The sequence below is a fragment of the Mauremys mutica genome, chromosome 23 (assembly GCF_020497125.1).
Source record: "Mauremys mutica isolate MM-2020 ecotype Southern chromosome 23, ASM2049712v1, whole genome shotgun sequence".
NCBI classification, from domain to species: domain Eukaryota; kingdom Metazoa; phylum Chordata; order Testudines; family Geoemydidae; genus Mauremys; species Mauremys mutica.
The window spans coordinates 14512240-14526653 of NC_059094.1; the positions used below are offsets into that span (position 1 = coordinate 14512240).

General features: G+C 48.6%; 1 protein-coding gene across 4 annotated transcripts; it reads right to left on the minus strand.

The window, feature by feature from the left end:
* Positions 1 to 3088: 3088 nt before the first annotated feature.
* Positions 3089 to 14411, minus strand: AZIN2 (antizyme inhibitor 2). Of its 4 annotated transcripts, none has more exons than XM_044998185.1 (11): positions 14251 to 14411; positions 13875 to 13989; positions 12031 to 12201; positions 10230 to 10403; positions 9039 to 9211; positions 8630 to 8764; positions 7468 to 7633; positions 7141 to 7303; positions 6617 to 6729; positions 3798 to 4003; positions 3091 to 3262 (listed from the first exon to the last, which is right to left on the minus strand). In XM_044998185.1, exons 3-11 carry the CDS (start codon positions 12127 to 12129, stop codon positions 3259 to 3261), a joined length of 1233 nt encoding a protein of 410 aa, XP_044854120.1. In that variant the 5' UTR covers positions 12130 to 12201; positions 13875 to 13989; positions 14251 to 14411; the 3' UTR covers positions 3091 to 3258. The 4 variants fall into 4 exon arrangements, with proteins under 4 accessions (XP_044854122.1, XP_044854121.1, XP_044854120.1 ...); XM_044998184.1 differs by having other exon boundaries at positions 3091 to 3393; XM_044998187.1 differs by lacking the exons at positions 12031 to 12201; positions 13875 to 13989; positions 14251 to 14411 and having other exon boundaries at positions 3089 to 3393; positions 9039 to 9267; positions 10230 to 10367.
* Between the last annotated feature and the right edge of the window lie 3 nt (positions 14412 to 14414).

Below are 14414 nucleotides of genomic sequence, written 5' to 3' on the forward strand. Positions count from 1 at the left end.
AGTGACAGTTCCCCAATCCCACTGCAGGCTGGGGGGTGACATCCCTAGGGTCTCCTGCAGACTAAAGGGATGACAGGGCCCTGGTGTCCCCTGCAAGCTGGGGGGGAGTAATGAATGATCCACACCCTCCAGCCCGCTGTGTCTTTGTAGGGTATCATATTTCTCCCCTCCCTCCCCCAGTGGTCAGATGGGATGATGTAATGATTCCTTAGACCTCGGATCCTTCCTGACATGATATAAGTGTATCCAGAAAATATCTAGCTCCCAGCTCACTGCTTTCTGTTTCCAACCTCTGAATCCCCAGTGGTTTTATTCCAGACCTCTGGGCACACGGCACTCTACTGTCAGTCTGAGTTAGTTTTGTTGAACGTGATAGTTCTTAGCAATGTCCAAAGCCCTGGTAATTGTCAGTTCAGGGCTGATCTCATTTCTGTTTGATACTCCTAGATCCCCTTCTGAGAGCAGTGATTAATCCCCAGGAAAGATCCTGCACCTTGATAAATCATTATTGCTTAAACATAAAAACAGCCAGTGGAATGTTGTAGTCGCTGTTTAGCAAGGCATCAGCACTGAGCTCCAATTTAAACTATGGAAGCGTTTCCTGTTTTGAGACTCAGATGGGGCTCCCCCATCCCTCAAGCCATGTGGGCTTGGAGAAGAAAGATTCCAGAACAAACCAAATCCAGGGCCCACAGCAACTCTCAAGTCAGCCTGAGCAGACATGGAAGCAGCCTCAGTGGGTACTGCTGCATAGAGGGGGTAATAGGGAAAGATAGAACTCAGCCAGGGTTAATGCTCTGTGCCTGTTGCTATGCAGGGGTGACTCCCACCTTTTAGGTACTTAGGCCATTGCAGTGCCCCTCCAACCCACCAAGCCCTGCTGTGGGGAAGAAAAATTGCAGGAAGGAACTAATCCTACCGCCCAGAGACCTGCAACTGTCAACATGGCAGGAGCAAACCCAGAAGCAGGATCAGCAGCAAGGATTCTGCTGATGTGACCATGCTGCTTTCTACAATTTTGACTCTGGAGAGTTCTCTCCCATGTGCTGATTAGCTGTTTGCTCCAGCCCCCTCCTTCAGTCCGTCCCTCACTTCAGCTTCACTCCACCAGCCCTGGGGCAGGCTGCCCAGCATACCCCTCCCCTTCCTTCCTCCTTTGTGCTATTCGCCTTCCCTCTGGTCAGCTAAACCCCACTACCACCTGTCATTCCGCTAATGTGTTACAGCCCTTTTCCACAGCTTTGTCTGTCTTGTCAGCATTTCAGAACAGCGACTGTCTATTACTCTATTTGTCCAGCACCTAGCACCTTGGGGCCCTGCTCTCCATAACCCCTTAAGCACAGCCATCATCAAAATAATAATACATACAAAACCTAGTTTTAATGCAGAAGTGAGTTTCCCTGCAACTATGGTGGATTCCAGATGGTAGGATTCTATCTGCTAACAGGTCCCTTAAAAACTGACTTGCTTATGCTGCTGATCCAGGAGACTTATTGTCTGCTGCAAGGGACCCCACCCACTCTCGATTTGTCATGGGTGGAAATGCTGTCTCTACAGCTGAGAGATCTTCTTTCATTAGTTTAATAAAAGAGATTGTCAATGGTCCTGTCTCCAGCCTTGAAGGGACCTGATTCTGCAGTGGCCATGGAAGTAGCGTTGTAATGAATATCAGTGCGTATGCATCACCACTGCCCACTGTTGGTGGGACTCTGAACTGCTCCACTCTGTCATATGTCCAACACTCCTAGCCACTGACTGAGAGTCTCCCTTAGCTAAAGTGCTAAGAATGTATGCTTTTAGGACTGGGGGATTTGATTTTGATGCCTACTATTGCACAGAAATTCCAAGTAGACACGACATGTGGTTCCATGACAGATAGGAGTTTGCCACATATTTGTCACAAAAAATCAAACCTTGCATGGTATGTAGTTTTGTTATAGTGTTGAATATCTACAAGACAGCTCCCCCTATTCTTCTATTCAGCAGGACTACTCGTGTACTTAAATGAGTTCCAGAATAGGGACTTAGAAAGGTATTACTGCTGCCAGTTCCTGTCCTACTTATAACAAGCAAAAATCACAGGTAGGCCCCAACCAAGCCATGAATGCTATGGGCCGGATTTTTCAGACCAGTACAGCATCCAGCTGCTCCCATTGTCCAGTTAGGTGCCTAAATGGCAGCTAAGCTCCTTTGAAAAATCTGTCTCTAAGAGGTGGCGGACCAGGATGAATCAACGGTTGATTTTAATCACTAATTGTTACCCCTTTAGTTACTTTCCCTAAAAAAAACTTGTTCTCATTGGTATGTTTGATAGCTCACCTTGCCTGGCTCAAGCAAAGCTGGCTCAGTGCTTTGTGCTGGTTTTTTTTAAACATTTCATCATTAAAGGTTTAAAACCAGAAGTGGGTATAGGCTAGGGGTGACCAGATGGTAACTTGAAAATATCGGGACCGCCGCAGCAGGGAGCGCCTTCGGCGGCAATTCAGTGGAGGGTCCTTCAGTCGCTGATGGTCTTCGGCGGCATTTCGGCGGCGGGTAATAAACCTTGCTGCCAAAGACAGAAGTACCTGCAACTGAAGGACCCTCCGCCAAATTGCCGCCGAAGACCCAGACGGGTGAGTGTAAAAAAAAAAAAAGCCCAAAACAAAATATCAGAACAACTGGCATCCCGACTGGGACAAACTGCTCGAAATCGGGACAGTTCTGATTTTATCAGGACGTCTGGTCACCCTAGTATAGGTTACAACCATTAAATATAACAATATACTGGGCACGCATTTGAGCTGGCCTATGATCTACCAGTAGATGGTGCCAGAGCAGTTTAAAATGCCCTGCCTCTCTCCCTGGGAGCCTGGATTGGATGAACAGCACTACAATGTAGCTTGTACATGTCTCGATGACGCTCTATCTTAGAGACACGCTGTGCTCTGCAAATCTCCCCTTAGCAGGAAGGGGAGGAAAATCCAACTGGTTATTTATAAAAAAAACCAATTTATTAGGATAACTTACAAAAATAATGTAAACCCAATCGGCATATAAACACCCACAAACCAAATGCTCTGCCCTTTGCGATGGCACACAGCAGGCAACACAACACAGGCAGGAGGAACAGGATTTATGTTGCATACTTAAAAAACCACAATGAATGTAAAACAGGTCCTACTTCAGGGCAGAAATCTAGGAGGGCATGAGAGTAGATGCAAGAGTCCTCTTGGTTAAGGATCTGCCCCCGTCACGACTGGTGCTGCTCACGTGATTCTAGCTGGAGTGAAGACAGGGGTAATGCACAAGGTATCTGTGATTTCCCAGCCACAGGAAAGAGGAGTGCACATGCTCTCTCTATCCTCTTCTTCTGGTAGTGGCAGCTTCCCCTGAAGCAGCCGGACAGCTTCCCTGTAAGCAAGAAAAAAAACCAAACAAGCCTCTCTCTCTAGCCCCAGTTTTACACCCATCCCCAGAGAACAGGGAGTTCTGTTCTCACTCGTCTCCCCATTACACCACCCTGACTTCTGTATGGCCTGCTGCCAGACCTCAGCCTGGGATCACCCAAGGCAAGCTGGTTCATGTCTAGATGGTGTTTGGACACAGAGTGAAATCCTAGCTATATGGAAGTTTTGCATTGGGCCAGGATTTAACCCTAAACTTCCAGATGCGGATGATTCCAGAAGTGGCACTTTTCCTTCAAAGCCTAGACCAACCCCACAGTCTGGCTCACAAGGGCAGTTAGTCATGAGCACTGATTCTCACCCCGCCTTTCCCTGGATGAGTTACAGGAAGTTCTCTTATCAGGCTCTTACCGGGACATGGTGTAGTTGATCCGTGGCTGCTGGTACCCATTAAATGAGGACGAGGCTGCTATGGTGTAGGCACCCATGTTCTCAAACGTCAGCCAGTCACCCACTTGCAGTTCTGGTAGCTCCAAGCCATCTGCAATGCAGTCCTGCCCATCACAAGAAGGACCCCAGAGGCTGCTGTTGAACAAGGGATGATGTGGGCCAGGTTTCTGTAGTGGTGGGGGGCAAAGGAGATGCACATCAGAGGAGATCAAGCTAGTAAATTAAATAATCGTATTAAAGGGCAGATTCTCAGCTGGCACAAGTCAACACTTCTCCACTAATAGCAATGCAGCTACACTGATTTACAATGGGGCTATGTGGATTTACACCAGCTGAAGATCTGGTCCTAAGACTGGAGTAACTCCATGGAAAACTAATCCAAATTGACCAGACTAGCCGTCGACTAGTGCAGGCCCAAAATGTAGGCTGCGAAAAGTGAGTTTTATGGGGAAAAAAAAAGTTACTAGAAATGTTCGTATTTTAATGACCTTAAGGGGAAAAAAAAAAAAAGGAGAGAGAGGAGAGAGCAGTTTGTTTGGATTTTAATCAATCCAGACATTGCAGCACTAGTACAGAAGCAGAAAGTTCTAGGGAGTTAAGGAACAGAAACGGAACTTGGTCTGTCTGGATTGTCTCCCCGAGCTAAAGGCAAGAATGAACTCTGTCAATGGCAACAGGTTTGTTTTAATGGTATATTCCAGTTTAATCATCTCCATTGTTAGTCACATCTCTTAAAGCTATATTCATCACTTGTGTCTGTCCCTTTAAATCCCTTCCTGAACACTCCTTGTGAGCAAACAGACACTGGGTGTGCCACCACAGCAGTCAGAGGTGTGACTGCAGCCCATGTAGACATCTCCGAATTAACTTTGATCTAGCTGGCTGTCCAGGCCCATCTGGGACCCTGGGACTTACTGGGCTGCCGGGGGTTTCACTGCTATTGTTATTGGAGTTAGCTCAGGTCTGTCTACAGGTGCCAGAGTCACACCACTAATTGTGGCGTAGACATGCCCACTGTATGCATAGTTACACTCAGTGCTGCTAGTTAGCATATGGTCGACCCGTGGGGCAGATTCAGGTCTTGCTACAGCCCTGCTGCCATTCTGAAATCCCTGCAACTGGTTCTGAAGCTTTAAAAAACTCAGTTTTTGCTCTAAGATGCCTGGTTGATCAGAGAAGACACTCACTGGCATTTTAGAGCCAACACGTAGAGACCCACAGATTTGCAGTGATCCGCCTTACGTCCGCGGACCATTTCTGCAGCTAGCAGCACGATGCGGATACAAATTTTGTATCTGCGGAGGGCTCTGATGGTAAGAGCCGGGAGGGCAACTGTGAGGAGCCACAGCCCGGATCCTCCACCTGCCCTGAGTGGGGGACCTGGGTGCAGGGACACTGGGCGGGGGCTGCTTGGGCCTCATGCCTAGGGCAGGTGGAGGGTCCGCTGTGGCTCCCCACAGCTGCCCGCCCGGCTCTCCCAGACCTGGCACTGGCCGAGAAGGGCGGCAGCTCGGAGCCGCTGCCCGGCCATGATAAAAGCCAGGCGGGCAGCTGTGCAGAGCCGCAACGGACCCTCCATCTGCCCTGGGCGGGGGTCCCGAGCAGCTCCCAGGCAGCTCCACAGGTCTCCCCACTCACCTTGGCCAGGCCAACGTGGAGCCCACCCTGAGAGCCGTGGGGAGCCTCCACCTGCCCACAGTGCGGGGGGAGGGTGAGAGCAGCCCTCGGCCGTGTCCCTGCCCTCCAGGCTCCCCACCAGGCCGAGGGCAGGCGGAGGGTCCACGGCTCCGTGCCGGCTCCCCACACCTGCCTGCGGCTCTCCCCAACCGGGCTCCGGCAGGGGATGCCTTGGACCTCAGCCCGGCCCCCACTCTAGAGCCCTGCAAATCCACAGATAGATGTGGATATCGGCAGATAATGTTTGCGGCTAGCGGATCAGATGCAGACACACATTTGTGTATCCGCGCAGGGCTCTCCCGACATGGAAACTTGTTAACGACGCTTCAGAATAGGCGTCAAGGATTCAGCAGCGTGTTAAAAAGAACCACAGGTAGATCCAGAAAGTTACAGAAATTATAGATCTACCCAGTGTCTGTTGCACTGCTGCAGCCAATGCCAAGCTATCGATGGTCTGATACATTGGGGGGCTGATCTCTGGTGTCCAATCACTCTGAGGAGGGCATCTGGCAAAAGCCTTTGAAGGTTTCATTTGTGGTTAAACTTGAGTTAGAAACCGTAGCCCAACGTCCTTCTGGGGGAAACACCACTGATTTCCGTGGAGTCACACCCAGGATGAGTCACACTATACAACACATTCTGCCTTGCCTACATCATCCTCCGTATCACGGACAGGCTGAGCTCAGTGCAGAGCGGGATGGATGTGGGAGGGAGGCTAGGGCCATGCTGGGCACCTGGGCAGGCACGGAGCAGCACCCTGACAGTGCCTCAGTCGCTCTCTAGTGAGGACAGACTAGGGAGGCACTGCAGGGAGTTACAGCCAAACGCTCTCACCAAAGAGCTCTGATGCTCAGGGTGGGGGAAAGAAACCCCAGAGATCTTCCTGCAAACCATAGGAGGGGGCTTTATGCTGCAGCCCAGGCCTGAGCATGGGAACAGAGTGTACCGGAGGAAAGGCACGCGGTGCAGCTGGGGAGAATCCCAGAAGTGGATCAGGCCCCCCCGCCGAGGGCTAAGTTATTTCTGGTCTATTGTTTCCCGCTTCCTCCAGGGAGAGGGGACAGTGACTGTGGCTCCCTCTTGGGTTGCACAGCCCTCCTCACCTTGTGCAGGACGGGGCTGGGGCAGGTGCGATCGAAGAAAATGCAGCTGAAGGATCCATAGATGCCATCGTTAATGTAATACAGGATGTTCTTCTTGCTGCTGGACTCTTCATCTGGGAGATGGGAGAGCAGGGAAGGCAGATTCAGGGAAGGGTCAATTCACATGTCAAGCTTAATACTTTCAGCTACTGGGACTGGACAAAGATGCCCCATTTGAGGGGACTTTGTCAGCCTGACGTGGCTTTTGAGGGGCGACCAGACACTGACCTGGCTGACGGCCACAGATAATGAGAACTGAGGCCTGAATCAACTCCTACCCAATTTTTCTGCAGTCACGACTGCCGCCCAATATCAAAACACGTCCACTTGGGACTAGTAGGGTCTGAACACTGAGCAGTTGTGTGCTGCTTTGCTTTCAACCCTCATCTTTCCTAGCAAAAGGCTTTTGGCCCACAGTTCAGTTACCCATCACAGCAACTTGTTGCCTCCACAGGAAGAGGCATCATTCCACCTGCTCAACCTACCATCTGAGCCAGGTGGATCCAAGGGAACCTCCTGCTTGTCAATAACATTGACAGCCAAGGTAAAGGCGGAAGCTACATAGTATCGTCCTGGTTTGGCAATGATTTCCACCCCACAGCCTTCTGGGAAATACAAGTCCAAGGCGGAGTTTATCGTGGCTGCAATCTGATTGGTAGAGGGTGGGGGAAAGAAACCACAAACACTTATTCCAACATTTATTAGTTAACCACCCTTTTAAAATAAAAGGCCAGAGATTCAAGCCCAGCTGCGATACGAGCTAGGACTCCCTCCCAGCTGCCGAAAGAGAACACAAACTGAAATCTTTATACCTCTTCAAACCGGACTTTCGAGTTTTCAGTGCCAGGGAATCCACCTCCAATGTCTAATAAGTGCATCTTGTAGCCCAGCTCTGCACCCATTTCAAACACCAGCCGAGCATCTGCTATGGACCGAGGGAAGGCTTTCAGGTCGAGGCAGCCGCTGCCAACATGAAAACTAAGGGGGAAGAATCCTTCATTTAGTCTGGGCTAAGCCCCATCTCCCAACCTCCTCTAATCCCAGAGCATTGAGAGCAGACTTGGGGAAACAGTGCAAAACGTTATTCACAAATAATCAATCATTCTATAGAAGAGTTATGCTCTTCCCATACACCAAGAGGAGAGAGAGAGAGACTTAGTCAGAATAACCTTTCAGACTAAAGAAAAACAAAAATAAAGCCTCCAGTGGAGAGCACAGTGTGTGTGATTTCTCCTAGACAGTCTGCCGTGAGTTGCACATAAAGTGACTCCAGCAAGGCTCTTAGATATCTAGGCTAGGAAATCAAAGAAGTTACGTCTCTATTTGCAATGACTTTCAATAGGAGCTGATCCTCTAACTCCCCTAGGAGCCTTTGAAAAATATCAGCCTTAAAGGTGCAATACATAGAAAGACAAGGCATACATTACAGAGATTCACTCTTGTGATTAATTTAACTAATTTTGATCACACCCATGACCTTCTTGCATTTAATGGTAATAATTTAGTTTGAAATTTTTAGTTGCGAAACCAAAACCCCTGAGTGCAAATTTTTAGTTTTACACCCAGACATGCAATGCAAAGTTTGCTTGGTTATTGGTTAGCTCCCCAAGTCACCCAATCAAGGAATAGAAACAATACCACGTGACTTAGAGAACCAACCAACAGTGTGAGTTTCCAACACTTGCACTTTGCAAACAATCTGTAAGCAGGAATCCTTGTCTGAAGAAGTTAGGGAAGCATGTCATAATTAACGTGGAATTCTGCTGCCTGTTCATGGGCTATTTGTGACTAGAAATAGAGGAGAAATCCCTCCAGTGAATGCAGTAGGATGGATTTCCCCCAGGTTTGGCAATCAGACAGGCCCTCCCAGATCCACAAAGTTCAGCGCGAGTAAAGTTAGGATTCAGAGTCTGTGCTTATGTATGTCAGTTTAGGGAGAATCAGGCTTCATGGTATGAGGAGGCCACCCTGTACCTGATGCCAACGATCTCCACATTCATCTCCTTTGCAGTTTCTAGTAGGTGTCTGCAGGACTTAAGGGTGGCACCAAACTTCACACTCAGAAAGGCAGAGGATCTTGGGTTGTCGGTGGCGATGCACAGAACCATCCTGTGGAATGAAGTTACACCAGGTCGGTGTCCCAGCTCTTCATCTCCCACTCCCCAATTACCATGCAGGCCAAGGTACACAATTTCTCCAACTCTTTACTGAAGCCAGCCCTAGTACATGGAACATGAACATGCTATGAAAATACATAAAAGCCCTGCCCATAAGAAATGTCACGTTCATCCTCTAGATGAGATTGAGAGACTGACCTTTGGTCCATCTCTGTTTCCAGCCTCAATAAACCTCCTTCTTCCATACCTAGAGTTTATATACGTACCTGGCATGTGGATGGCTCCTTGCCACTTTCCTGAGCTCCACTTCATTGTCAAAGGCCATCAGCTGCACCCCGTGGCTGGCTGCGTATTTGATCTGGGAGATCTGTTTGCAGGGGTTGGTGTAGATAATCTTGTCTGGTGGGACCCCGATGCTCTGAACTAATGCAATCTCCGTCTGCAACAAGGGCATTACTAGCAGGGTGTATGGATCAGCCCCTGGGGAAATCAGTGCTGTGGGATACAAGTTGTTATAGAATCAAGAGCTCCAGGCCTGGGACAGTCTAATGCATGTTGTGGGTTCACCAAGGGTAACTCACCAGGAGTCAGGCCTGGGATTCTCCTGAGAACCAGACACAGATGAAGAAAGGTGGGTTTGCCCACAGGGGTCATGGTGGACTGTGTCTGGAGCGAGAGACAGCAGTGACACCACTAGAAACACAAGACCAAGGAAGGTAGGTCTGTAAGAGCAGGAGGCAAGCTGAATGGACCATGTTACCACAAGATATGTAATTAAAAAAACATCTAACCCTTATCCATTAGGCCAAACTGCTTCACATGGTGTAAGGAGGGAGGAAGGAGCATCTCTCCCCCTGCTAGTTGTTTAGAGCGTGTTCAGGCTGCGTGCAACTCCATTCATTGCCATGGCCTCTCGGGTTTTGTTGTTTTCCCTTAGGCTTTGTTCTTAAGACATATAAATACATGTCACCTTGGCAACCTGTTCCACTGAATCACAAAGAAATAAATAACCTTGCTTTGACCTACCCTGAAAAACCCATTAAAGAAGACAAGAGGGAGCTTCTGACTCAGCCCAGTACTCATCTAAGAGTGGACCGTGGCCGCGTGTCCCAGAAAAACCAACACACTTAAGATGGATTCTGCTGTCCAGGAGACGTGTAAAAACAAGGAAATTCAGGTGAAAGGGCATGATCGCCTTCGAGTCTGGAACACCCGACTGGGAAGCAGATTTTCCAGGATGCACTATTACCGTTGTGCCAGAAGGGGGAAGACTCTCTCCAATGTAAATGCAGCATGGTACGCCCCAGACTAAGCCTAGCAGGCTGCAAAGCTTGTTTAACCTTCATGCTGTCACACCCTGCCTTGGCTGGTTCCCTCACCACCTTCCAAGGCACAGAGCTAGCCACCGCACCCCAAGCTCGTCGCGTCCCTGAGCTCTTCTTTCCCTTTGTTCCTACCTTGTTAGCACAGTCAAATCCTGCCCCCAGCGCAGCCAGCGTCCGCACCACTCCCTCGCTGCTGTTGCACTTAACCGCGTAGAAGGGTTTGACGTGGGGTAAGGCCTTCAAGAAGCGCAGGTGTTTCTTCACTACATCCCCCAGGTCTGCCACAAAAAAGGCCCCTTTGTCGCTCTAGTGGGAAGAGACTGGAGTCAGCAACAGTGGTCTCAGCGCCCCGCCCTCCCGCAAGGAAGGAGCGTTGCAGAGTCTTCATGGAGCAGCAAAGGCACCAGGCTCAAAACTAAGAGCCGGATTCTCCACTCACACCAGTGATGCCAGTGGAGTTACTCCTGATTTACACCCACGTAAAGAAGGGGAGAATCAGGCCCTAAATGTCCAATGATCAAGGTCCCTCCAATCTGGGGGCTTGTTAAGAATTGATCTTTTTGTTACTGAAATCAGGGAAGTCTGCAAATGGTGTCCAATGACCAGGTCTTGCAACCGATGGCCAGTGGCGCACACCCCGCTCCGTTTGCATTGATACACCAGCAGAATGCCCAGCGTGATGAAGAACTCCTGGCTCACAGGTGCATCATCACCACGGCCAGCGCAGGGGTGAGCTATGCTGTGCGTGGGGCGACTACATGACACCAAGGGGTGTAGCTTGAGGGCAGTTAGTGGTAACCTGTGATTGACGGACATCAGCACAAAGCCTCAGTTAGGAATTCAATAGGGTCTTCTCAGAGCTGCAGCGAGACTCTGGTGGGACTCAGTCCACCGCTGGGAGGAACGGGCAGGAGCGCACCCCTGAGATGTGCCACACAAAAAAACCCAAACAAAATAATCACATCGACTCTTTTAATTTGAAGAGAAGCAAAGAGCTAAGAATGAGGCCCGGGAAGGAGCCCTACGAGACGTAAGTGAGGGGGAAAGTGGAACAGAGGAGATATTTTTAGACAAAAAGATTTTTAGAAATGTGATTTTCCTTCGTGTCTTTTCCCCCAGTCCACCGGCAAAATCGCGATCTGTTCCCCCAAATCACAACAGTATCAAGCAGAGCAGGCAAGGAAACCCAGCGCTCATTAAGGTGCATTTGAGTCAGGGAATCACCCAAACAGTGGCCTGATTCTTAATGACACAAAGGCCCTTTGGCACCACTGTGGCAATGCAACGAGGGGTGTAAATGATGTTTATATCCACTTTAAAGCCCCTTCACGCTTCCAGCGCGGTAACTGAGAATTCAGGCCCTGGTCTCCGCAATGCAAGTCTCCTGTCCCCAGCAATACAAAGATTCCACTGCCCAGTTCCCTCCACTCTGGCCCTAAACCAGTGGTTCTCAACCTATTTACCACTGTGGGCCGCATATGCAACTTGCTATGTATTACGTGGACCACATCCACACAATATATGTACTACCTGTCTGGCCATCAGGATGTCACATGGGCTGCAACTGTGTGCTGACTGGGCCGCAAACGGCCCTAAGTGAACAAAGACAGACAAGCCCAATGTATGCACATAAGCACATATGGCTAACTTATGGGCACATGCAAATCAGGTATTGGTATGTGCATATGTCCAGTTAAGAATCTAGCCAGCCATTCAGCCAGACGTGCATACAGAAAAACTGAAAACAAAATTCTGCCCCCTACCCTCCACTGTCCAGAAGATGTTAAGTGTTGTGAGAAATTGCACCAAAGTGTCTCAAATCCTAATGCTTCAGAGGAGAGAGACAATTAAATAGCCACCTACAGTTAGATGCCACGTGACACCAGGGCCAGTGGATGGGAAGGAAGGCCCATAGACGCTAAGTGCCACTTACCGTCTGGGAGACTTCCATGAGGAGGTTCTCAAGGAGGTCTCTGGTGGTGAAGCCCTCCTCCACCATCATAAACTCTGATTCATCCAAGTACCCACTCATCGTCCAGATCTAGGAGAATTGCTAGTTCTAAAGCCTCCTTCAGTAGGAAGTAGTTTCTAAGTATGCAACACACTGTAAGGAAGGAGGAAGAGCGTTAGTGGTGGGGTTCTTCTGAGTCCATCCCCAGAGACCATCCCCATCTGGCACTTTCTCTAAGGCCACACAGACTTGTACTGTTGTAACTAAAGGTGTAATTTATACTGATTCAGTTAAACCACTGGAACTTTGTATGCGGACGCTCCTCTACAAAGCTGAGCAAGTAACAGGTTGTGGTTTTTTTGGCGATTTCAAAAAGTTGAAGAATCATTTTGGGTCAAAAACATTTCATTTGGATTTTGAAAATTTGTAAATGTTTGATTTTTTTTTTAAAGTTAGATGAGATTTTGAAACAAAAAAAATCATTTCAAACCAAACAATTATAAAGATTTTGATTTTAGATTTTTTTTTAAATCAAAATAATTCATTGAAATTGACAAAGTCAGGAAACATTTCAGTTTTGCTGAACCTGTATTTTCAGCCCACCCCCACCCACCGCAAAAAATATTTTGTGCAAAAATTGTCACCCAGCTGTACTCCTCTATGGCATTAAATCGAGTTTATATGAGTGTAGCTTGTGCCAGTAACTTCACAGGTGTGAGCTAAACTGATATAACCAGTTTTAAACAGACATGGGAGTCCACACACGAAAGCTGCATTTGGGATTTAAGTTAAATTTAAGTTGTGTATTTGAACAAGCCCAGAGCCTTGTCTCATAGCACAGACTTTTTGATGACTTATTTGACAGAACAAGGAGCAATGGTCTCAAGTTGCAGTGGGGGAGGTCTAGGTTGGATATTAGGAAAAACTTTTTCACTAGGATGGTGGTGAAGCAGTGGAATGGGTTCCCTAGGGAGGTGGTGGAATCTCCTTCCTTAGAGGTTTTTAAGGTCAAGCTTGACAAAGCCCTGGCTGGGATAATTTAGTTGGGGTTGGTCCTGCTTTGAGCAGGGGGTTGGACTAGATACCTCCTGAGGTCCCTTCCAACCCTGATATTCTATGATTTATTACAGCAGTGATCCGGCTAATTAAGGTTGCCCATGTGTTCTCAGTTTCTTATAAAATTTCACATTTCAAGCTGAAATTAACAGTTTGGTCTCTGCTGGAAAATGACTTATTTTTTTGGGGGGTGGGAGATGAGTTTGAGTAAAATTAGTTAAGCTATTTGGAGTGTGATACACACATCTCTACCACTCTCCACTTTCCCCACTAAATTAAAAAAAAAAAGTAGCTGGAAGATTTGCTTTTAAAAGACAGCTCTGGTCCCAGAACAACATTGTGTTTGTACAGTGCCTAGAACAATGGGGTCTTGGTCCGTGACTAGTGCAATACAAATAAATAATAATTGGGAAGAAAGTGTAAATCTGCAGGGAAATAATCCATACTGAGGAGATGTGCCGTTGAGTGAGTGGGTCAGGACTGGCTGCAGTCTGACGTCACTCTGTGCAGGACATTTTGCAAAGTTTAAAACACACTCAGTTAAGGAAGGCCAAACTGGCTAACTTCGATTCACAGTGAAAAATGGACTGAGTGGTTTCTTCCCACTCAAACACATCAATGTCCTTCATCCCACCCATCATCTTGAGCTGCCTGGGCACAGGACTGATAAGCTATAAAGGTAGGACCAGACCCTGGATCACTCAGCCTGCACTGGATACAAGAGAACATGCAGTATACCCTGTGTCTCTCCCCGCATGTTTTTTCCTTACCGAGTTCCAAAGCCTCCTTCCTGGGGGGCTAGGTGTAATACCAGGGGGGCTCTCCGGTGAATTCAGAGCTTTTGCATCTCCCCGAGGCACAGGTGCTGCTGAGGATCCGAGATCTCTACAGGGGAAAGAGTGCACGTTCCAGCAGGTTATCGAGAGGGATCAGGTACACACAAAAGGCAGAGCAGTCCCCTCCCTACCCCTTCCTACACCTCCATTTCCTCAGCTCCCACCTGGCACCCAGCACCCTAGTCATCCTCCTCACCCACTCCCCACAGAAAAGCATCCATCACCCCCCTCCTCAGCTCCTCCCAGCCAGTCCAGCTCCCCTCGCCTCGATTTCTCTGCTCTTGCTGGGAAGCCGCCTTTCCTGGGTTACCTTAAAAAGCATTTAAACGGATTCTGCCCATGGGTCTCCCAAGAGAGTGAATTGGCTTCAGCGGTGGTTGTTCCTCCTCTTCCACTCCTAAGCCTACACCATGCAAGCAGCTAACTAACCCTGCCCTCCTGGGGAGCCTCTGCCACTCCTTATATACACAGCTC